The sequence below is a fragment of the Monodelphis domestica genome, chromosome 2, assembly GCF_027887165.1.
Source record: "Monodelphis domestica isolate mMonDom1 chromosome 2, mMonDom1.pri, whole genome shotgun sequence".
NCBI classification, from domain to species: domain Eukaryota; kingdom Metazoa; phylum Chordata; class Mammalia; order Didelphimorphia; family Didelphidae; genus Monodelphis; species Monodelphis domestica.
This window is the reverse complement of record NC_077228.1, coordinates 204,721,069-204,745,810: the sequence shown is the minus strand read 5'-3', so window position 1 is coordinate 204,745,810 and position 24,742 is coordinate 204,721,069. Positions and strand designations below refer to the sequence as shown.

The window sequence follows — 24,742 nt, the reverse complement described above, 5'->3', positions numbered from 1 at the left end:
ACTGGATTTGAACCCAGGACCTCCCGTCTCTAGACCTGGCTCTCAATCCACTGAACCACCCAGCTGCCCTGGACATTTTAGAATTGGACCTTAGGGTTAGGGTCCATCTAGTGCAACCTCCTCGTTTTACATATTTACAGCCATTTATATTTTACCTAAGAGGGTTCAGGGGAGATTAATTTACAAGATCATAGGTTCAAAGTACCTTTGAGTTAAACAAATCCCCTCATTTTACTGATAAGGAAATGTGTGTTTAAGAGGAACCCAATGACCTACTCAGGGACACACAGTTTATAGTAAGTACCTGTGGCAGGATTTGAACTCTGGCCTTTTTGACTCCAAATTCAGCCCTCTGTCCCTTGCCCTTTAAGAGACAGAACTCTGTCCAACAGGACTTATCCATTCAGAGACGGGGAATGGAATTCAAACCTAGTAGTGTGTCTTCAGACCTTAGCTCCGCCATTCATTGACTGCATGTCCTTGGGCAAGTCACCCCTTCCCAAGGCCTCAGTTTCCTTCTCTGTAAAATGCGGGAGTTTCTATCTATGTGGGAGTAGGCTATCACTAAGGTCTAAAGTCCCTTCCCTTTATGAACCTATAATTATCTGTATTCTATCAAGCTAACTTCCTCCCCGAAAGTGGCCTCCTTACAGAGGGCCCAGATAGTGCTGGGGCCCTTGGGCGAGGCTGCCGCCACCCCCTCTCTCCCTCCTTCCGCCGACCTCTCCTCCTCTGCCTGAAGGGGAGGCCCGGGGGATTTCGAGCAGTGATTCAGTCTCTTTCGCTTGGGTCCCTGGCTCGGCTCCTCCTGCAATGAAAGGCCCAGGCCTGCAGGTGTCAGTGTCGAGCTGAGGCTAAAGGAAAGGGGGAGAAGCCCAGCAGGAGAGAGTCTCTCCAGGATTCAGGCTCCGCCCTCCGTGGGGGACTTGGGCGGGAGGGCTCGGCGTCCTGATGCGTACATTCTACTACCCACCGGGGGAGCCCTCACAATCCCTCCCCCCCGTTTGGGGTTCGGAGCTGGGTCTGCCCCCTCCCCCCGACACTGACCGTGTCTGAGGCCCGCTGAGGAAGGGGTGAAGGAGGGGAGACAGCCGAGGAGAGGGCCCGGCCGGGCTCCGCCGTCCTCCTCGGGAGCTGGCCTCAGGCCAGCTATTTTCCAAACCCCCCCCCCCATTTCCTTCCCCCGAGCTTGGACGGGGGTCCTTTCCCCAGAGACACGCGGATCCTTATTCGCGGGGAGAGCGGGGAGAAGGAAGGAGAGTCCTGGGGGGTTGGGGGGGGGGGCGTCTGGCCTGCGGGTGGGAGATGTCATTTCCCCCCTTTTCTGTGGGCTCCTCCCTTAGACTTTCTGCCGCAGTGAATCTGGGATGAGAGGAGGATGTTCAAAGGGATGATCCGAGAGCAGCCCATGGAGGCTCCCCACCCCCCACTCCCTGCAAGACCCCCACAGGGGCTGAGGGACCTGCCCCCTGGTAGCGGGTGAGGGGCTAGGATAGCAAGCGCTGCCCGTGCCCCCCGAAATGTCTCAGTGGCCTCGTTATCCCGGTTTTCCTAGTTGCCTTTGGGAAAAGTCCCCCCACCTTAAGCAGTCTGGGCGCCTCCTCTTTCTGGCCTTTGGGGTACCTTCTAATCTTCAGCCTAGGGTGATAGGGGACCGTAAAGGAAAGCCATGGTCGTGCTTTTATGGTGAAAATCTGAGAAGTGATCTAAGGGGTTACACGAATGTAAACAAACGACGAGTCCAGTGTCAACTCCTCCCTCCTCTCAAATTTTAGGTGGATTTAAAGAGCACCCCATATGGATGGAGCATGAATAATCATGATGTAAATGGGGTTTTAGGCATGCTGGTGTTTGTCCTGAGCAGGAGCCGTTTGACAGATGGGCTCCATGATGGTCATGACAAGAGCAGAACCCTAGATGGGGGACTCCAGGCAGCAGGCACCAAGGAGTCTTAGAGCTTTTAAATCAACTAGGAGTTCAGAAAGGTAGGGAAGAAAAGAGACAGAAAGCAGGAGAAAATGGGGGAGAGGTGCATTAAGAGCCACAGGGAGCAGTCCTTACAGAATGAGGCTTAAAAGCTGGCAGCAAGCTCCGGGAAGATTGCACATCTAGGAAGGAGACAGACTGATTCGGGAGGATTTCTTTTCTAAGTGGAGGCCTGGGAGGGGGGAGGGGGGGTCCTTAGCTGGTAAGTATTCAGAGTTGGGGGCTGGATAGAGAACAAGACAGTGCCCCAGGCATCTGACTCGGACTTTGGGAAGAAAAAAGAGGGGAACTAGAAAAGAAAAAACCTAAAAAGGTTCACTTTGGTCCTCGTCTAACTGGGAGGAAAACCAAGAGAAATTACTAAGAATGAACAGAATCAGCTATGTAAATGCAGCGTGCACGAGCTATATATCATTCACTTCAAACAGGCCAGGGGATTGTAGTGGACAGAAAGCTCTGCATGAGTCAGCAGTGTGACAAGTCAGTAGAACATAGCTAACGTGAACTTGCACTGAATCCTCCAGGACTGCGTTCCATTCTGGGTGCTATATTGTGAGGACAGTGGCAAACTAACGTTGACCCAGACGAGGGTGAGCCGTCGGAGGGCTAGGAACTATACCAAGGGTGGGTCACCGGAACGAGGGACGATTAACCCAGAAAAGAAAAAACTCGAGTGGGAGCAGCCTATACGGTAGCTAGGAGCAGCGAAGAGAGCAGCCCACGCAGATTGGTTCAATCTATAGAAGGCAAGGATATCACGTTATTAGTTACCCAGAGAGAGAGTATGATATGGGTTTGTCTTCCCTATTCTCAAGTCACCAACCATGCGGTCTGGTCGAGTTTCTCCCTGTGGCATATCTGCTGAAGCCTTCCAAATGTCCGCGTGGGGAAGGATGAAAGTTTGACTCTTTGTGAACCCTTCTGTGGTTTTCTTGGCAAAGATACTGCCACTGCTTTGCCATTTCCTTCTCCAACTCATTTGATATATGAGGACACTGAGGCAGAATTAAGTGACTTGCCCAGAGTCACACAGTTTATAAATGTCTGAGGCTGGATTTGAATTCAGGAAGATGAATTGTCCTGATTCTAAGCCCAGTACTCTATCAACTGCACCAGTGATGAAATACCGTTCAGAATTATGGAGAAGTTATAGGAAAATCCACGGCTTTATCTGCATTCTCCACTTGGAATTTCCCTTCTCAGTCAAAGATCCTTATATACTTATTAGATACTGAATATTTAATTCTCTGTGGCCATATGGTTTATTCATAATAACAATGCCAGGAAAATGGAAAAACTCCACCCAGACTTCTCTCAGACCCTATTGGTTTTTTTTTTAAACCCTTACCTTCTCTCTTAGAATCATATTGATTCTAAGGCAGAAGAGAAGTAAGGGCTAGACAATTAGGGTTTAAGTGACTTGCCCAGGGTCACACAGCCCAGACATGTGTTAAGCCAGATTGGCACCCAGGTCTTCTTGACAGCAGGCCTGACACTCTTCATCTTGTGCTACCTAGCTGCCTGGACCTTTTCTTATTGTTTCAAAATTCCTAATCCATGATTCCCCTTCCCAAGTTTGGTGATCCATTGACATTGGCCTACTTGAAGTTTCTAGGACATTTCATCTGATTCCATTCCTGACTCTCCTCCCCCCCCCCAAGCCTGAAAGGCTCCTCACCCCACCACTTCTGACTCTTAAATTTCCCAGGCTCCCTTCAAGGCTCAGCTCAATTCTCTCCTTTTGCAGGAGACTTTCCTGCTTTCCTCTGGCTGCTAATACCTTTTAGATTACCCAAATTTAGTTACCTAATTTTTTGTTATTAAAACCCTCACTTTACATATTAGAATCAATATTCCAAGCTGGAAGGGCAGTAAGGACTAGGCAATGGGGATTAAGTGACTTGGCCAGGGTCACGCAGTTAGGAAGTGTCTGAGGCCAAATTTGAACCCAGTATCTCCCATTTCTTGAACTGGCTCTCCATCCATGGAGCCACCCAGCTGCCTCCGTGCTCCTAGTTATTTATATTTTGTCTTTCCCATTAGAATATTAGTTTCTTGAGGGCAGAGACTCTTTTTACTGTTCCTTGCCTTCTCAGGACTTAGCACATAGTAGGCACTTAATAACTGGCTTGTTGACTCTCAACTTTTCTTTCCAGTATATATGTGTCAAGGCTTGATCAAGAAGCCCTTGGGCCCACAAAGTTAGCAGAAAAGCCCAAAGGAAAGGGGTTACACATCTGCCTGTAAAGAGGCTAACCAAAAAGGGATGCTGGTATACAGGCCAGAAGCTTCAGGTTCCAGATTAGGAAAGTCAAAGCAAGAGCAGCACAGGGTGAGAACACAATTCACCCCCTGCAATGTTCTCTATAGCTGTCAATCCCACTCTTGTTTCTTCAAGGCTAGGTCACCTTTCATGCTGGTCCTCAAGCTGCTCTGCAGATGCTGCTTCACCCTCTGAGTCAAGCTGGTCTCAGTTCTCTTGCCACCAGACTCAGGCCCAGCAAATAAGAAGTGTGGGTTGCGTGGCTACTGATGGCAGGGGAAGCCCAGTCCCAAAAAGTGTACTTTATTTCTTTATTTTTATTAAACTTTTACTTTCCAACTTGGAATTGATACTATGCATTAGTTCCAAGGCAGAAGAGCAGTAAGGGCTAGACAATGGAGGTTAAGTGACTTGCCTAGGATGTACAATCCTAGGAAGCTAGGAAGTGTCTGAGGTTAGATTTGAGCCCAGGACCTCTAGGCCTGACTCTCAACCCACTGATCCACCCAGCTGTCCCCCTAGAAGCACTATTATAGTGCTCTTCCCCACTTTATTCAGGGTTTTGCTTCCCATGGTTTCAGTTACCCATGATCAACCTTGAATTCCCAGGGAAGGAGAGTTAGGGATTGCCACTGGATGAGGAAGGGGGCCTGAACATGGTTCAAAGAAATATAGAGGCCAGGACAGAGAGCTGTACCTGAGCACATACAAATGGAAGATAGACACTTTGGCCAATAGTCAAGTGGAAAGAGTGGAACAAAGGTCTCTTTCTGCACCAGAGGGCCTTTGGGCTGCCCAAGGTGCTGGTCTCTCTACGAGTTGGGTCTTCTGTTTTCACATGGAGGGTTTTTTGTTTTTCTTTGAGGGGAAGAGGCCATAGAGTACCAAGTCAAGGGGAAGGAATGGGAAAAGAGGAAAAACTATAGTACTATGCAATAAAGTTAACATAGATATTAAAAGTTAAAGTGAGAACTATCTATATAGGATCTGGTACCTTCCACAGTTTCAGCCATCCCCAGTAGTTCTTAGAGCATATGCCCATGAATTCAGGGCCCTACCATAGAAAAAGGAACAATATGATATATAAAAATATTTATAGTGGCTTTAGAAACAAAAAGAACATCCATCCACTGGGGAACAGTTGAGAAAAATAGGGTATATGAATGTAATGGAATATTATTGTGCCCTAAAAAGTGAAAAAATGGACAGTTTCAGAGAAAACTAGGAAGACCCCTAAGAAACTAATGAAGAAGGAAGCAGAACTAGGAGAAGAACCCAGTGACAGAAAGACTTTAAAACTATGATCAAAGCAATGGCAGACTATAATTCCAAAGGACCCATGATGAAGCACATGATCCCCCTATCCCTTCTTGACAGCAAGGTGATGGTCCTAAATTGCAAAATGTAATATTTCTGGACATAGCCAATGTGGGAATCTGCTTTGTTTGACTGATGGAACAAAGTACATGTATATACATTTGAGAAACCAGTACAGCTATCTTTGAAGATTTGAAAGGCCAGCTAGGTGGCACTGTGGATAGAGAGTTAGTCCTGCAGTCAGTAGGAGCTGAGTCCAAATCAGGCCTCAGACATTGCCTAGCTGTGTGATCCTGGGCAAGTTGCTTAGCCCCATTTGCCTAACCCTTGTACTTCTGTACTAGAGTTATTACTAGTACAGAAAGTAATCATTAAGCCAATATAGATCTCATAATTTCTGGAAAATGTATGTTAAAATGTATTAAATATGTAAAATATCTATACCTTAAAACTACAATTCCCAGCATCCCACTCTCCTCAACTTACACACTGACTAGGGAGGATATAAATTTGGTGTAGTCCCACCTCTTGCTCTTATCTTCCTGTCTCAGCTTTGGTGGAGAGGGCTTTTAAACAGCCAAGGAGAACTTAGTCACATGGCCTTAATTTTGTTAAGTAATCAGGTTTTTTACTTTTTTTCTTTTTATTTCTTCTATTTCAAGTGATTATTAATAAACTCTATAAAAATATAATTTTTGGAGTTGCTAGATATTAATTTAAGTCCTACACATATTACTGATAAAGTATTAAAAATAAATCAATAGATCATTACATTTCCTGGGAGGGAAAAAAAGTTAAAAAATAAAAAGGTTGTTGGGGCAGCTAGGTAGCACAGTAGGTAGAGAGTCAGGCCTAGAGATGAGAGATCCTGGGTCCAAATTAGGCCTCAGATACTTCCTAGCTGTGTGACCCTGGCCAAATTGCTTAACCCCCATTGCCTGGCCCTTACTGCTCTTCTACCTTGGAACCAATACACAGTATTGACTCTAAGACAGAATGTAAGGGTTTTAAAAAAAGGTTGTTATATAGAAGGATTAAACATATTTTATTGCTTAGTCAACTCATCAGCATACAAGTATGAATGTATTTTTCCAAACTCCCCCTTTTCCAACTCTAGCTTTGAGAGCAGTATCAGTAATCAAGTCAAGGATTCCATTCCTAAACCAGGGGGGAATATGTCAATCATGAGCTCTATAATTCTAATCATCTCTCCTTTTAAAAAAAACAAAACAAACCCTTACCTTCCATCTTAGAATTAATATTGTGCATTGGTTCCAAGGCAGAATAGCAGCAAGGGCTAGGCAACCTAGGTTAAGTAACTTGCCCAGGATCCCACAGCTAAGGAGAGGCCAAATTTGAACCCAGGACCTCCCATCTCTAGGTCTAGCTGTCAATCTACTCAGCCACCCAGCTGCCCCTCTTCTATTTTTTATTTCCAAGTGAAAAACAGTTCTCCCCAGACATTATTCATATACATGTATATGCATATTGTGAAAGGGAATTCTTTATTCTGTTTATTTTTAATCATTCTACTTAACCCATACTTAACCCTATTTAGCACTTTGTTAGCCACCAAGTAAGAGAATTCACAAGTCACTTACTTGGAGAGCTCCACCCCTTTAACCCAATCAATCAGAAACTTGTGACTCCATTATTAAGAGTTGACACCCCCCCTACCCCAGCAGAGCTAGGCAATTTGGAAGCTGTGATTGGCCCCTGTGAAGAGGGGAAGGGACAAGAAGTGACTATAAAAAGTCCTGAAAGGCTTCAGCTTGATGTCCTCGTCTGTCTGAATCTGGGGTTTGGAGGATCTTGGACTGGGACTGTGGCTTTGGCTTCAACTTGGGACCTTGGCTCTTGGACTGTTTCTTGGGTGAGTGAGTAGCTGGCCTTCCTTTCCTGGCTTCTGGAGAGAGATTAGTTCTGGAGAAGTCTTCCCCTCATGGAGGAGGCCACGTGGATGGAACACTGGTTGAGGGTTAATAAGCCCTGCTGGGCTGATCTGAGCATGGGAGCAATATTCAATGTAATAGTGATTTAGTGATCTTCTCTACCCTCTTTTTGTATTTCTCTACTTTCACTCTTTCCACCTCTTTGTAAATAAGTTATTTGAAGTCATTTTGACTTGAGCTATAATACTTTAAATTGGTGACCACCATATTAAAATTCCCACATATTTAGCTAAACCCATAATTTAATTCCTTACAGTATATATGTATGTATCTTATATATGTATAGGTATATATTTCTTTTCTTCTAAGCACTTTCAGGGCAAGAACCCCTTTGGTTGCTTGTAATCACATCTGCAGCACTGGGCATAGTGCCTGGAACACTGTCCTTAATAAATGTTTTTTATTTAATAACTTTTTTTTAAAACCCTTACCTTCTGTCCTAGAATTTAGGGAGCAGCTGGGTGGCTCAGTGGATAGAGAGCTAGGTCTAGAGACAGGAGGTCCTAGGTTCAAATATGGTCTCAAATACTTCCTAGCTATGTGACCCTGAGTAAGTCATTTAACCCCCACTGCCTAGCCCTGACCCCACTCTTCTGCCGTGGAACCAATATACAATATCAATTCTAAGACAGAAGGTAAGGGTGTTGAAAAAAAAAAAGAATCGATACAAGTCTGAGTTCCAAGGCAGAAGAGTGGGTTAGGGCTAGGCCATTGCCCAGGGACATAGAGCTCAGCAGTGCCTGAGGCTAGGTTTGAACCCAGGTCCTCTAGACTCCATGCCTGGCTCTCTAATGTCTGGGACACTTAACTATTCCTTTCTCGTTCCTTCTTTCCTTAGCCATCAGAGAACATAACTGGAAGTCATGAATAAAAAGTACTTATGGAGGTACTCTGTAGCCCATGGGGCTTCTGTTCTAACACTAACAGGGAGACAAAACCAAGAGGAGCATTGGCCAAACAAGGGTGTTTCGGTCTGGTCAGTCCCTGAAATGGTGAGTGGAGCCTTCGGGAAAGTGAATGGACTTGACCTTTCCCAGAAGCAATGGCAGTATTGACTTTATTACAGTTCCCAGAGCAAGCAGTGGGGAGGAGTTGGGGATGGGGGCTCACACTGTGGCTGGAAGCACACAGTCTTAACACAGGTCTGGAGGAGAAGGCTGGCCTGTTTGGGCCCTGCCTGGAGCTTGGTTTCTTACCAGCCAGGACCTGAGTGGTTGAAGGCCCCCAGGGCATGGTTCCTGAGGTTTGATGGTCCAGAGGAAGTCAGCTCAAGGCTAGCAGGAAGATGGCTAACAAGTCAGGGATAAGGGTGTATGCTTGTGCGTGTGAGTGAGAGTGTGTGTATAGAAGACAACTCAAACAAGCCAACTGTCAAATTGTCAGTATGAGCATTTGCAACTCAGATATCAGGAAGTACTACGAATCAGGGCTTGATTTATTGTTTATCGATTTATCTAGATTTAAGAAAGAGATGGAGGAAATGTTAATAATTCAGATTAAACCTGAGGATCTCATCCATTTTCTGGAATGCCAGCTATTAAACATCATCAGCCCCAAGGTGCCCCTCCCTCTTCCAGGATGCCCAAAAATCATAGATGGAAGAGTGAGGGGGCATATATGGTATACCCAATACACAAATGAATAAGTAGAATGGGCTGCCTCAGAAAGAAAGGAGTTCTCAGTCTCCCAAGGTCCTAGGGAGTCTAGAGGACCCTTTGCTAGGATGGTGAAGTGGGAATTCCTATTCAAGTGCTGATTAATTTAACTGATTTCTATTCTTTCTTTTTTAAACCTTTACTTTCCATCTTAGAATCAATACTGGGTATCGGTTCCCAGGCAGAAGAGTAGTAAGAGCTAGGCAATGGGGGTTAAGTGACTTGTCCAGGGTCACACAGCTGGGAAGTGTCTGAGATCACATTTGAATCCAGGACCTCCTAACTCTAGGCCTCTGGCTCTATTCACTGACCCACCTAGTTGCCTCTGGATATTTTGACCTATGTGACTATTTTGACATCCTTGTGACTACAAGGATGGTGAGAGAAGTCTTTGAGAAGTTGATTGACATCCGAGAAGCAATGATAACATGGACTTAATTCCAAGGTCCCTTCTAACTGAGATTTTGATTCGAAGGCCCTAGCAATGAATGAAGCTTCCACAAGCTGGTTTAAGTGAAGAGCCTTTGTATTTGTCATTTGCCTAACTCATCTACAGCTTGTATACTGAGATGTCTTCGAGCTATAATCATTTTTGGAATTCAAAAAGTGGCTGAGTGAACATGTAGTGGGAAACAGTGGCTCCCAAAAGGAGTCTGAAGGGGAAAAGTCTCAGGCCCCAAAGGTTCATGGTCTGCAGAGGAAAACCCCTCTTCTTTTTGAGGGTCTATTTTCTCCCAGTGCTACACCTCGGAGAGAGCCCTCTGAGCCAGGAAAAAGGAATCGGGAGGAACAGGGCCAGACAAGCCAATGTAATCTCCCTGGGTATAGCCAGGGAAAGAAGATGAAGCAGTTGGGGCCCAGCTGCCTATGCTGTCCCTTTGCCAGAAACAGTTGGGGCCGGGGCTGGCCTCTACTCCTCTCCCCAAGTCTACAATGCTCTTTCTCCGACCACCACTGAGAAGGCCCATGAGATCGCCAATGGAAGTCGGGGCGAGGGTTGGAAGGATGCCCCCCTCCCCCTCGGAGCTATCTAAATACGTACACACTCACACATACAGTCTCTAGGTCAGGCTAGGGAGAACTCTGACCACAAAAGGGTTGGTAAGTCAGGCAGGCCCAGAGGAAATCCCCAGGAAAAGATCACCAGGACAGCAATGCAATGCAGATTTTTGCCAATAGCCCAGGCCCTCACTCCCTAATCCATTCATAAGGAAAGATCCTAGGAAGTCTCCATAGTCCAAGGCCTTCCTTTTGCAGGCCAGGAGCCTGGGACCTGGAGTTGCAGGCAGCATTAGCTTCCAATCCAAGTCACCTGACTTTCAAATCAAGCATTCTTTCTAGCCCATCCTCCACAATGGTCAAAGGGATCTTTCTAAAGCCCAGCTCTGACCCTTCACCCCTCTAATTTAATACATTTCAGGAGCTCCCCATCATGTCCAAGATCAAACCCTCTACAACCTAGTCTCCTCTTAGGGGAGCAACTGGTGGTTAGGCGGATAGAACTAATGCTAGGTAGGGCCTGGGGTCAGAACTCCAGTTCAAATCCTGCCTCAGATGCTTATGTGACCCCTGGCAAGTCACTTAACCACTGTTTGCCTCCATTTCCTCAAATGTAAAAGGGCCATAATAATAGCCCCTACCTTCAAGGGTGGTTGTGATGATCAAACAAGGCAATCTTTGTAAATCACTTAGCACAGTGCACAGGTCCTTTATAAACTGTTCATTCTGTTCCCTTTCCAGGCTTCTGACGCCTTACACCCCTCTTGGTTTACTTTCTGTCCAGTGTCCTCTCCTCCATCTCTCCCAATTCTGTGTCCTTTCACTGGCTCTCCCTAAATCTGGGATGCTTCCCTCCTCCTCACCTCCACCTTCTGGCTTCCTTCAAATCAAAGCTCAAAGGCCACCTTTTACACAATCTTTTCCCAATTCTTCAGTGCTAGCGCCTTCCCTCTGGCATTGATGATTTCCGATTTATTTGGGGGATGACTTGTGTCTAGATGGTTGTTTGTAGACTGTCTCCTCCTTCAGATCAAGGGCTCTTTAAGAACAGGGAACTATCTTTTGCCTTTTCCCAGCACCTAATATAGCACTGGTACACAGTAGGTACTTAATGAATGTTTGTTGCCTTGAAGACTTGCACTGAGGCAGGACTGGTAAAAAGAAATAATTATAATAGCTTACATTGCTATGGAAATCTAAAGTGGACACAAAGCCCTTTTCCACACCACAGGTATAATTGCCCCTTTTTTCACAGGTGAGGAAACTTAAGGTCAGAAAAAACAATCTTACATAGCTAACAAGAGTGGGCACCAGGCCGTCAGACTCCAACCAAATCCAAAACTCCATTCAGCCCAACCTGCCTCAGGCTTCTTGTTTCCAATAATTAAAAAGCAAATAAAGCTCTCTGGCCCTTGGAGGACCCTGAGCAAAGGGGGAACCAGGGAAGAGACAGAAGGCTTCCCAACTTCAAAGGCCAGGAAGCCTTTGCTGCAAAATGCAGTTAGAAGATGGGGGAGCAGTTGGCTGGGCCAGTTAGATCCTTTCTCTACTCCATTCTCAAACTATTGGAGCTGTCCCCCTTCAGTGAACTACCCCCTGGATACTCCTTGGATGTGGGTTTCTGATGGCACACAGATACTACACCAGGACCAACCACCAGGCAACAAACGTACACCTTGGCAACAGGAGTCCCAGGACAGGAGGTGGGCCAAGGAAGTGGGAGAAAAGGGGGAGTTTTTCTTAGTTTGATTGAACTGATAATTCAATAAATATTTACTTAAGACTGACACCTCCCCTCAAAGAGTTTATGTCTAGAACAATTTTATCACTGAAATCTTAGAATCCTGCACTATTGGAAGGAGACCTAAAGAGAGAGAGACAGAGAGGGAGGAAAAGGGAGAGACAGAGAGGGAGGGAGGGAGAGGGAGAGTGTGAGAGAGGGAGAGAGAAGCAAGGAGGGAGAAGGGAGAAAGGGAGAGAGAGACAGGGAGGAGAAAATGGAGAGGGAGGGAAAGGGGAGAGAGAGACACAGAGAGACAGAGAGACAGAGACAGAGAGAGAGAGAGAGAGAGAGTGCAAATCACTTCCTCTCCTTTAGACCTCTGTAAAATGAAAGGGTTAGACTAAGCACCCTCTTGGGCTCTGGTATATAGTCATGACTATAGGCCTAAGAGCTGGGAGGACAGAGAAGGGTGAGTGAAGGCCTGAGGTGCCCCTGACAGATGGGGACAGGTTTGGCTGGCTAGAGTAAGGTTGGTGCTGAGGAGGGCAGGGAAGGGAAGCCATTTGGTAAAGGGGCCTGGTCGAGCCACCTGGATTTGATTCAAATGGCCGATAAGGGGCTACTGTAGGTTCTTCATCAGGAGCTGAACATGATGAGAAGGGTTGTTCTAGGAAGATGATTCCTACAGCTGAGCTTGAGCCCCCCATCTTTTATCTGTCTGTCTGTCTGTCAGTCACTCCTTCCCCTATGGCTTTAGACTGGAAGCCCCCCATGATGGGGAGGGGGCAGGCCTTTTTTGCTGGCTGATAGGTTTGATTCGACTACCATCAGTTCACAGACTTTAGAATTAAAAAAAAAAGACTGAGAAAAGGAGGAAGCCCCCTCCCCCACTGCTCCGGAGAAGCAGCATGTGCTTAGGCGGTCCTGTACATGAATTCCATGTGCCACATGTGCCCAGGGCCAGGGGCTGCCAGGGTGGAAGAGGGCACGGGACAGGAACTGGGTGCTCGCCAGAGTGAAGCTCCTTCTCCCCAGCTCCAAAGAACTGGAAGACAGAGGCCACTGTGGGGAAGCCTTCTCTCTGGTCCTTAATGGATCAGAAGTCTTATTCCCCACCCCCACCCCCAATGTCCAAGAGGGTCTCGGCTCCAAGAACCAGAGGGCTCCGTGGTGGCCTGGCCAGGGCTTGGGATCTGGGAGGAGATAAGGACAAGGAAGTAGAGGGCTGGGGGTTGGGGGAGTCAGGACTGGCAGCCTACAAAATGCATTCGCCTCCCTCCTAACCAGGGCTTAGGCTCTTGCACATGCCCAGAATGCCCCTTATTTGTGGCAAAAGGCACAACTGTACCCAGCACCCCCACTTAAAGGGCCAGTACCTCCCCAGGCCATACTTGGCACGTACAAGCTGTGTGTTTGAGTGCCTGTGCACTCACACGCCTGCCTACACATGCCCACCCACAGTCCCTCTTCTGATATTCCTTCCAGGATGCCAAGACAATCTTTTGTGCCCTTCCCCATTATTGCCCTTGGTCCCTTCCAATCCTATTCCTCTCTTAGGAAGCAATTTAGGCAGGGTGGAGCTCCAGGCTCTTAGTCCCTTCCTTCGCCCAGTCTCTAAGGCACAGGGGTCTTTGTTTAGGGGCTTCTCCAAGTTTAGGAATCTAATGGCTTGGGCCTGGGGTCTTGGGATCTGATATCCACCCTGTCAGAGCCCTTGGATATTTCCATTTCAAATGTAGCACAGATCTAAGACTCCAGAGAAAGGAAGAGGGGGAGCTCCTGGTCTAAATATCCTGGGGATTCCTTGCCCCCCAAGTTAAGCCTGAAAGGGGCAGGCACATGACCAGCAGAGGAGTAGCTGTCTGGGAAGGGCAAAGACCTCCCTTGTCTTCCCTCCTTGGGCCCATTTTGCTGAGGGAGTCAATTTGGAGGGAAGCCATGGGTCTTCGCCCAGGGAGCAGGGTGGCTTTTAGGGTGCTGGATCAAGGGAGGGGGCAAGACTAGGCTGGTGGTGGTAGAGAGGAGGGATGATTGAGAATGGGGAGGGTGGTCCAAGTCCCCGGTGGAATAAAAAGAGAGCACTGCTCTTGCAATCAGGAAGACCCAGGTTCAAATGCTACCTCCGAGCCTAGCTAGGGGTTTGTCTCAGCCTTGTTGTGAGGATGGAACAGGATATCCCAAGGTAGAGGAATTTGCAAAACCTTATTGGCTGCAGTCTTATGTTGAACTATGCTTATTCAGGTAGACTTTAGGAGTTTCATCTTAAAATCCCTATTTCTACTTACAAAGCTTTTCTCTGCATTTATGAGGACTGATTTCTATTTTGTCACCCATGGAGCCACTAACTAAACATATCTCCCCAAAAGCCACCATGGGTCATCTTCACAGTGGAGGGTATTAACAGCTCTTCTCTCGGAGTACTCATCTCTCCTAGTTTAGAACAATGATAATCTCACGTTTTATGCTCCTAAAATGAAGACAGTGTTAAAAGTGACTCTCCCAGGGGCAATTAGGTAGCACAGTGCTTGCCTTGGAAATGGGAGGTTCTGGGTTCAAATTTGACCTCAGACACTTCCTAGCTCTGTGTGACCTTGAGCAAGTCATTTAACCTCAATTACCTAGTCCTTGTAGATCTTCTGTCTTAGAACTGATACTAAGACAGAAGGGTTAAAAAAAAAAGTAACTCCTCATCATCTCCCTCACTTGTCTTCCAACTTTTTGTAAAGGGGGAAGGACAAGACTACATCAGCACTACTTACAACAGGGGTTCTTATTTTTTGTATTATGGGCCCCCTTAGGCAGTCTGGCAACATCTATGGACCTGTCATCAAAATAATATTTTTAAATAATTGGAGGAAATGCTGTATTTCAGTTGGTGAAAATAAAAACATAATCTCATCTAAGTTTACAGACACCTCTCACTCCCTGAAATCTATCCATGAATAACAGACTCCAAGTTAATAATCCCCTGATCTATAGGGTCCTTCAATACCCCATTTCATAATCTCATGTTTCATGCTCCTAAAATGAAGGTAGTGTTAAAAGTGACTCTCTCAGGAGCAGTTAGGCAGCACAGTGGATGACAGAAGCTCCCCACTCTGCCCCTTAAAATCAGTCCTAGAAGACTCAAGATCAAATCTGTCTACAATTTCTGCTTCCCCTTCAACCCTGGGGGGAACTGGGGACAGGGAGTCAGTAAGGGCCTGCATGTCCAAGAGATATTTGGGCATGGGGAGGTGTTGGGAATCTGAAAGAATGAGACTCTTCCTCAGGGTAGGAAGAGGTCTTCCTTAGTTGCTCTTCCTCCAATGTTTTCCCTTCTTTCTTTCCCTTAAACAAATTGGTTGAAAAGAGCCTGATAATAGCCTCTGCTATTCAACTGGAGGGGGGGGGGGCTTAACAACTTCCCCAGTGGGTTTCTTTCAGGTAGCTAGAGAGAAAGTAAGTGTTTGTGTGGGCCTGGAAGTGGGAGGCAGAGAAAGAACAAGCTGGTCCCTTCTTTCACCTTAACCTCACATCAACTACCCTGCTAAGGACTAGTCCAAAAAGCTCACCTTTCCTCCTCCCAGCTCTAATGAAAGCTTTTCATTTAAGGAGACCAGTTTAACACCTACAAACAAAGCAGGCTTAAGTAGTCATGAGTTGAGGCACTGCCATAGATATACACACTATTCTTCCCATTTCTCTCCCTCCTATATTGATCTATAGCCCTCCTCCAATACACCCCCATTCACCTAAATGCCCTCCTTTAATTCCCTGCAACTCTTTCTCTTCCCAGTTCCAGTCAATTCTTTCAAACTAGAATGGATTTAGGTTAAAGGCCGTTCTCCCGATTCAGACCCCATTTCCATCAGATTTCCTCCATGCCTAGTGTAAAGTCTCCATCTCCAGCAGCTCAGGAATGTCCTCTTCCTTCAGCCATCCTTTGTAATGTCTCCAGATGAGGTATGGCTGCAGAAACAAACCAGAAACTTGCCAGCTGAGAACACATATCCCCCGAGCTTTTGTTCCCAGGAGCACAGCTTTGCCTTGCCTGTAAAACCCTTCAGGAGTAACCTTTGATACTCTGGTCCCCGGTGAGAAGATCTCTGTCACTATATCATCCTGAAAACTCCCCCTCACCCACCCCTGCCCCAGGCAGGTGCCAGAGGGACCTAGCAGTGCCAAGCATTACTCCTGGGTGAGTCAGCACTAGTTGACCCACTGACTTGCCAGCAACTTCAACTATCTCCCCTTTCTGAGCTGTCTCTTGCCCAACAGTCTCCCCATCATTACTGTCAGGAGAGGGCAATCCTCCCCCTCCAGGGACTCTATTTTTTTTGGGGGGGGAGGTAGAATGTGGCCTTAACTAAGCCTGGTCTATCTCTTGCTTGGGTCAGAGTAGAGGGCTAATGTGAACTCCAGGGCTCACTGGTGAGTAGGCTGATTCCTCATTCTGTATTTCAAAGGATCATTACATTAGACCCTGAAGGGACATCCAGGCTAGAGTGGAAAGAGCATTAGAATGAACATCAAGAGACTTGGGTTCAAATTCCAGTGCTTCCACTTATTGCCTGTGTGACGCTGAGAAAGTAGTTTAACCTTGGTGGGCTTGCAATGGATTCCAGCCCCTGCCAGCTGGAAGTCCCATTGCCTCCCCAGCCTCTCATCCAGGAGAGTTGCAAAGAAGAGCGATGCCTGAAGGAGCTGAAGGTACAAGTCCTACCAGACCCCAAAGGTAAAAGGCAGACCTTGTTTTTGCTGCTCTTCTTCCCCAAGTCCCAACAATCAATTGAGTTGGACCGAAGGAAGAGACTTATTAGCCGAGTGTTCTCTCCCATCCCCTTCAACTATGTGCACTGATTCAAATAAGATGGTCAGGGCTGACTGGAGATGGTCAAAAGAGCCAGCATGGGGCCCACCTTTACCCACTCAACTCTTAATGAAATGCTCTCCTTATAGTTCAGACACAACAAAGGTATCTCCCCAGTCAGGATCTTTGCCAAAAGGGAATGTTTCATTCACTGTCTTTGCATCCCCAATGCCTGGCACATAGAAGGCACATAATTGTCTGTGGATTTACCGAAGGGCCAGATGTCAGCCTCTCTTCTACTTCTGTTGGGTACACTGCCCTTTTGGGGACTTCCTTCATTTCCTAGGGACCTACCATTTAAAAGGCATGTCAGAAGGGAGGGGACTAGGAATACCTGGAATCCCAAAATGATAAAGGTGAGGGTAAGCCTGAATGTTCGAGCCATCCAGTAAGTTATCCTTGCTTATCGAGAAGCAGGTTGGTACAGTAGATAGAATGCTAAGTCTGCAATCAGGAAGACCCTAGTTCAAATCTTGCCTCAGCTACTTACTAGCTATGTGGCCCTAGGCAAGTCACTTAACTGTGCCTCAGTTTCCTTATCTGTAAAATGGAGATAATAACAGCACCTACTTGGAAAGGCTGTTGTGAGGTTCAAATGAAATACTTATAAAGAGCTTAGACTAGTGCCTGGAACATATTAAATGCTATATAAATGTTAGCTATTACTATTAGCTATGATAATGTGACCGTGGTAAGTTATAGAACCTGTTTGCCTCAGTTTCCTTATCTGTAAAATGGGACAATAGCACCTACCTCACTGGATTGTCGTAAGGCTCAAATGAGACAATATTTGTAAAATGCTTTAGCACATTGCCTGGCACATAATTAGGATTACATAAATGCTAACTATCATCATTATTATTATTGAATAGTACAAAGGTTCTGACATCAGCTCCATTTTCTTGAAGGAATGACAGAGGCAGGGGAACGGGAAGGAACAGGCCAGTGTCTGGGTTTCACTCAGTCACCTAAGAGAAATTATTGTTCTAACTTGGGATGTGAGTGATAAGGCCTTTAACTTAGCCCAAGTATCCATCTCCCCGGAGACCCACAGGGGCTCCAGTGCACCCAGAGGGGTGGTAAGTTGGGTCTAGGTACTCTTCCATACTCTGCTCTTTCCAATGGAGGTGGCAGGAACCCAACCCCATGGCCTTCCCCTCTAGGTCTCACCATCTCCCAAGGAGATATGGAGGATCCTTTCCATCTCAGTGATACAATTCCTACCCAATTTCCCTTTGCTCTCATCAAGCCATTTTAATTTTACTAAAGAAAAAGATAAAACAAGGGACAGCGAGAAAACAAACTTAACTTGTCCTGACGGAACTTCTCCTCTGAAGCAGCAGCATGCTGGAGGGAGAAGTTCAAACCTGGAACTCTGCTCCTACTGGTCTCAGTCCAGAGCTAGGCCTTGAGGCCCAGAGTTTGAAGGCAGGGCTGCTCAAGAACACAAATTCTGCAAATCTCCTTGGATGCCATGCTGGGCAGGTAAAAGGAGTGCAGAAAGAATGCCTTTTCCTTTCCTTGCACCCCCACACCCCCTATTTGCTAGAAAGCCTCTCCTCCTACCACAGGGGGCTGGGGAGAGGCTAGGTCGGGGCTCCCCTAGGTGCCTACATCACCGTTAGGGCTGTTGCCCCCTTGGCCCCACATTTCATTCTCCCGACGGAGCCGCTGGTTCTCCATCTTCAATCGTTCCACTTCAGCTGCCAGTTCCTGGGCTCGGTGGCAGGGGTGAGGACCCAGGGGGTCTCGCTGCTGCTGCAGCCTCCTTGTCTCCTCCTCAGCCCTTGAGAGCCGTTTCTCCAGCTCTAAGTAGTCCCGTACCAGTTCTTGCTTACTTCGGCCCTGGAGGCTCTCTACTTGGTAGTGCTCATAGGTTTCTGAGAAGTCTCTTTGGAGGAACTCACCCTGGGCCTTCCCTCGACCATCAAGGTCCCCAGTACCCCCACCTTCTTCTTCATCTTCCTCTTCCCAGCCAGAACCCTGGTGAGGTACCCCCTGGTGGTTCTCCAGGTCTGGCTCCTCCAAGTCATGGTCTTCCATCAGGAATTGAGTGGTATTGTAGGGTGCCACAGCCTGCCCCTTGGCAAACATCTCCTCTCGAACCCTGGAGGCTCGCTGGCTCTGTTGTTCATCCCGTTGCTGCTTCTCTGCCCAGCTCAGCTCCAGATAGGGCCGCCAACCATGTCTTTTACGTTTTGAGGATCGCCGTCTATGCTTCCTCCGACCCAGTGCCTCAGTAGGGCCACTCCCTGGGCTCTCAAATTGGGATGTTCCATTTTGTCCACTGCTGTCATTGTTGTTACTTGCTGGCTCCTTCCACTCCAATGGGCTGTCCATGCCAGGGGTCAGGGGCTGACAGCTACCAGGGTCAGAAGGCTCAGATGGTACCCCAAGGCTGGAAGAGATCCCAGAGTTCTAGAATCTAGGAAGAAAGAAAGGGAAGTGTGAGAGATTGGACAATTAGGCATTGACTGGGCTGTGGCCCTAAGAGAGGAAAAGACTGCAGAGAAGGGGGCATCCAGAACTTGCGAGTCTTATGGGAAGGAAATAGGAACATAAGCATGCATACACATTTGTAAAAAGAAAAAAAGGCATTAGGCAGGAAGAGGTAATTAATACTGGACAGTCCTGTCCTTTCTATGAGGTTCTACCTGGAGGTAGAAGAAGAAGATGAATTGGGCTGGCGGAAAGCACATGCTTATTTTCTTTAAGAAGGGTGATTCTGCAGCAAAATCCTCAGTGAATAATGGTGGCAGCCAGGATGGAGATTGGGAAAACAAATAATAAGGCTGAGTATTTTGTGGGTTTGAAAGACTACCAAGCCATCTATACATCCAAGTACCCGTCTCTCACATGAAGAAGCACATCCTTATTTATGCTGCTGTTAAGAGAATGTGTGCAGGGATGTGGACTGCATTGTAGTGAACATATAAGGTACATACAAGGGTATTCATAGTGTGTATGTTGAGTGTGTTTGCACACATGACATCTATATTATTTTGTGTGTACAAGCCTAGACATGTGAGAATATGCTGAGAAGGGTGTCTCTCTTGGCAAAGGGCTTGTATTTGTCCTTTAGGATACTGGAGGGGAGTTATTTTGGAAGGAGGACAGAGTGAGGGAATGTGGGGGTGTAGGGATGTCATGGGGTTCTCTGCAATACATTAATTATCATTTCACATGCACAAAAGAAAAGAACTGAGAGAGACAGATTCTGTCTTGGTCAAGAGTTCCTTCCAAAAAAGGGCCAAGCTGGAGTTGCCCCCACCTGGGAAAAGCAAGTCAGGCAGAATACATTAGGGTAGTACCTTTTTCTAACCCCTCAGACAGGAGAGTCACTACAAAAACTAGCTTGTTCTTCACTCCATGCTAGCCTTACACCTTACCGAGTCAGCTGCATCCCCTACTGTGGCACTTTTTTCTTCTTCCAAAACCTCCACTAAAAATTCAAGATTAAATATGACTCCTGGACTGGTTGTAGAGAAAGAGTATATAGTGGGAGCAAGGGAGTTTCCCATCAAGAGATGACTTGGCTCTGGGCATTTCTACAAGGGGGATAGAGGCAGAACAGAGTAAAAGGGGGATTGTAGAACAACAGAGACAAGAGACCTTAAGAGGTCACAGACTCTAAATTCCTTACATAGTGGAGGAAGAAAATGAAGTTGAGTGGCTGTGATTTACTGGAGGTCACATTGACAATAAATGGCACCCTCTAGCCCAGGTTTCCAGGTCCCTATTTAACTCTCCTCAAATACAAAACAAACCACCTCTCCTATGAAATCTGCCCTCCCCCCCAAAAAAATTTTCTACAAAATTCAGTGATCTGTCTGCTATTTCCCACATATCATCAGGCCTCAGAGTTTATGATATCTACATATGTGCTCTCTACATCATTCAAGTGTCTGTCCCCTTCCACATTCAAGGTCAGGATTCAGGTCTAGGTCATTCCCTGCCAAGAAGGCAGATTTAAAGGGGCAGTCAGGTGGCTCAGTGGATAGAGGACCAAGCCTAGACATAAGAGGTCCTGGATTTAAATGTGGTCTCAGACACTTTCCAGCTGTGTGACCCTAGACAAGTCACTTAACCCCTACTGCCTAGTCCTTACCACTCTTCTGCCTTAGAACCAACACATAATATTGATTCTAAGATAGAAGGTAAGGGTTTAAAATTTTTTTCAAAAGAAGAGGAGAAGGAAGGCCCACTTACCTTTGTCTCCTCCGGGTCAGTACAGGTTCAAGAAGGCTTTTTCCAGGTTTAGGGGAAGTGACAGGGAGGATGTCTCTCTTTTCTCTCAAACCTGAGAACAGAAGTTACTCTATGATGGTCTGTGCTGTAAAGGAGAACACAACAAAAGCCTTATGGCTAACCTCAAGGGGGGAATTTTTCTGTCTCCTCCTGGGATTCCTTGAGCAATGGAAAGGGAAGCCATTTTGTGACAGGTGTGCCTGAAGAGAACCCAGAGCAGAAAGAGGGCTGAGGCTGTCTTCCCAGGGCCTAAGAGAAGCCACCTCACTTCCCACAGTGAGGAAGGGCCAAACTTAAAACGGGTTCACAAACTGATCCCCCCACTGGATTTCCCAAACAAATCTGCCTTCCTCCTGTGCCACCTACACCTGGGTAAAGGGCATCTAAGCCTCTGAATTCAGGGCACTAGAGATTCAGCTGGGGTGGGGTGTCTGCCACAAGCAGAACTAATGACCAACTCCTCAGTTTCACTCCGAAAACATGATGACACTTCTCCATATACCCAATGCCTAATGGGAAGGAGGGTAAAATTGGCATAAAAGTTGGCCAGCCATCACCCATTACTCTAGGATGCAGAGATGGCAAGGAGCTGGGTGGAGAGTGGGTAATGAATTAAAACCGAGAGATGTAAAGGACAAAGGAGAAGTAATCCTAAAAGTAAAATGAAGTCAAAATGAGAGGAATGGAATGGGATTCCTAGCTGAGGCTAAAGTGGCTGAGAGGGAGAGCCTGGGCTGAGGACTAGTCAAACATCCCACTGCTAAAGGGACAATTCCCCCGATAAGGCTTCCGTCGGTGATCACGACGCCCATTCTTTCTGGCTGAGGGAGCTAAACCTCCCCCACCCCCACCCCCACCCCCTACGGTATGCTGAGCCTCTCCCATCACCAGCACGGATGGGGTAAAGCCTCCATGCCGGCAAGGGCCAGGCCCTACTCCCTCTTGGCCCCTGGTACCGGAAGTGAAGAGGGAGTGGGGGTGAGGGTGGAGAAACTGGAGTCTGAACTGAGGGGGTGAGAACCCCGTGCATTTTGGTAGCTGTATTCCCAGAGAATTCTCCTGGAAAGAGTGGTGAGGCTCAATTCGCCAGAATGACGAGAAGGTTGGAGATGAGAGCTTTGGAAACATAAACTGACCTATTTGTTGCCAAGGGCTGCCACACACGACAACGGCTGTGTGTCTAACTGCGCAGCAGCCCCTTGTCCGTAATTCCTATTGCTTAAATTGTCTTGCAGCGACTGCAATAACAGCTCTACGAAGCCGCAAGCGCACGAGGGCATCGGGGAGTGGGGGTTGGGGGTTGGGGGTGGAAAGCGAGTGAATCGCTATGCCTGCTAGGGATTGTAGTTTTTCTAGTCAAGGAAAGAGGAACAGAATGCCGTTCACTTCCACAACCACGCCCTATGGACTCCAAAACCCGACAGGCCCTGTTCGGGCGTATCGCCTTCTGGGCCTCTGATTGGTCAACAGCACTCGTCACTATCTGTCTATCCCTGTCACTATTCGCTGGTGACGAATCAAAGGCGGGGACGCCTTCCCCGGTCCAATTCAAGAGCTTATCAACGGAGTATAGCGTCCTGGCTGGAAATAGATCCGGAAGGAGCAGAGTGGGAGGTGGGGATTGTTGAGAGAAGGGAAAAAAAAAATCTGAGGCGGGACTCGCTGAGGCGCATGCGCGCGCGGAGTGATCCGCAACCCTGTAGGAGGGAGGGGAGAGAAGGCAAGGGAAGGGGAGGGAGGGAAGGAAAGGGAGGAGGCCGGGAAGGCGGGCGACGAAGAGTCCGGGGCCGCCGCCATTTTGGGCTGGGAGGAGGTAGCGGAGGGAGTCGCTGTGCTGTGAGAGGACCCCCGTGGGGGGGGCGGGCCGGGCGCGGGGAGAAGCCTGGCCAAGCTGGGGCTGCTCCGGGGGACGGCGGGGAGCGGCCCCAGGGACAGAGAGGGGGGTGAAGGAGGAGGACCGACCCCCGGGCAGGGCCGGGCCTGCTTGCGGCCTCGCCCTTCACTGGGCCTCGGGCCTCCCTGCACCTCCGCCGACTGATTCCAGGGCCTCGGAAAGGACCCTTCCCCGGAAAGGGGCGGAGGGGAGAGCGCGGTCGGGCCCCCAGCCCTCTCAGCGCTCTCCCGGGCCTCACGAATGGGCCTAACGGCCGAGGGAGGGTCCCCGGGGGCAGTCCTTTGCCCCGGCCCCGCCCGCCCAGTGCAGCTGCCTCCCTACCACGAAACCCTCCTGGAGCCAGCCAAGGGGTGGGGCGGTTGGAAACCTTCTGGAACCCAATGCTTGGGGGATCTCCAAGCGCGCTCCGGACAGGCTCACCACCCCACCCCCTCCATCCCCGTCCAGCCCCAGCCTTTTCAGAACATAGTTCCCCAAATGTTTAGAACCAGCTGGGGGGAGAGGGGGGAGGAGTAGGAGAGGCCTTGTGAAGTTTGGTTTTCCTCATACCCTCCTTTCTCTGACACCCATGTAACTCCAAGAGAAGTCGGGGAGGGGGTTCTTTGCCTCTTTTTAAGATAGAGAACAAAAAACAAACACCCAGCTCCGGCACGTCTAGGAAATGAAACGTAACTGTCCGTTTTCTTAGGCCAATAGGACGTCTGTTTGCATTTTGAAATATGAGCATAACGTTTGACCCAAAGCCCGTAGAGAGATGGGGGGGGGGGGGGGCAGAGAATTATTCCAATTCAGCCCATGCAAAGTTCCACAATTAAAGAATTCCGTTTTTACCAAACAAGGTGTGGGGTTGTGGGTTGGGAAGTATTTAGTGGTATCAGTTTCATTGTTACTAGGAGCTTTATATTCGCCAGCGTATGTCACCAGAGTGATATCTTGTGTGATCTCGATCCAGCCTTTGCTGCCACATAAGGGAAAATAGAATTTTGAGCTCTTCTTTGTGGCAACTGCATGATAAACCTTACCCTCAGTCCTTTCTCTTCCCCCTCCCTGCGTAAATTCTATTGCTACTGCATCATCTGCCTAAAGAGTAAAGCTTTGATATGGCATCACTAGCAGAAGCAAAGAAGATTATCTTGAAAGCTAGGCACAGAGAGAGAAACATGTAATATTTGATGTTCTAAAATAATAGGTTATTTTAAAAGTTATAGTTAATTTGAGGCCAAGTTAGGACTTGAAAGTGGGAAAGATTTTCTGGGTGACTGATGTGTGAACAATGCTAGAATTGAGACTGTTACAGCCTGATGAGCCTGAGTGCTCAGTTCAATTCTCATTACCAGAAGTAGTCAGAAACTCATCATTCCAGGAGCTTTGATTCTGGAGTAATCTAAATGAGCTCAGATTGAAGCTTATATCTCCTATTATTAATGGTTCCTTTTTAAGTAAAAGGGTTTGGTTTGATTTTATTTTTTTGAAGGAGGGTGGTGGTGGTACTCTAAGCCTTTTTTCTCTCTTCTAAAATTGTTTCCAAAGGAAGATTTGAGACATAACCACAAAAGCAGAATAAGATTTATACTATAATCCAGATTTGGAACAACCACCTTCCTTCTCTCCTTAAATAGAGAGCATTTCCCTTGAATTAAAGTTGACTCTCCCTTCTATATTAATCTGTAGATGTCAGAGTGAAAAAGGTATATTAGGAAACAACAAATAGAAAACAAGATTGGGAACTTTAGTACTAAGGTGTTCCTTTACAGATCATCTGTATACATACACGATCCCTAATTCATTATTTGGGGCAAAGGAAGACCATTGTATTTTATTTTATGCCTATGTTAGGTGGCAACCCAATTGAT

At 47.4% G+C, this 24,742-nt stretch overlaps 1 protein-coding gene across 7 annotated transcripts; it reads right to left on the bottom strand.

Annotated features, from left to right (window-relative positions):
* Positions 1-17,975: 17,975 nt before the first annotated feature.
* On the bottom strand, positions 17,976-23,278 carry HEXIM2 (HEXIM P-TEFb complex subunit 2). Of its 7 annotated transcripts, none has more exons than XM_007482476.3 (3): positions 23,211-23,278; positions 20,957-21,080; positions 17,976-19,172 (listed from the first exon to the last, which is right to left on the bottom strand). In XM_007482476.3, the coding sequence occupies exon 3, from the start codon at positions 19,085-19,087 to the stop codon at positions 18,350-18,352; it is 738 nt and encodes a 245-aa protein (XP_007482538.1). In that variant the 5' UTR covers positions 19,088-19,172; positions 20,957-21,080; positions 23,211-23,278; the 3' UTR covers positions 17,976-18,349. The 7 variants fall into 7 exon arrangements, with proteins under 7 accessions (XP_007482538.1, XP_007482541.1, XP_016286054.1 ...); XM_007482479.3 differs by having other exon boundaries at positions 20,957-21,047; positions 23,211-23,264; XM_016430568.2 differs by lacking the exon at positions 23,211-23,278 and adding an exon at positions 22,958-23,129.
* Between the last annotated feature and the right edge of the window lie 1,464 nt (positions 23,279-24,742).

Coding starts and splice junctions, on each gene's coding strand:
- HEXIM2 (XM_007482476.3), bottom strand. CDS start 19,087: ATGGACAGCCCATTGGAGTGGAAGGAGCCAGCAAGTAACAACAATGAC.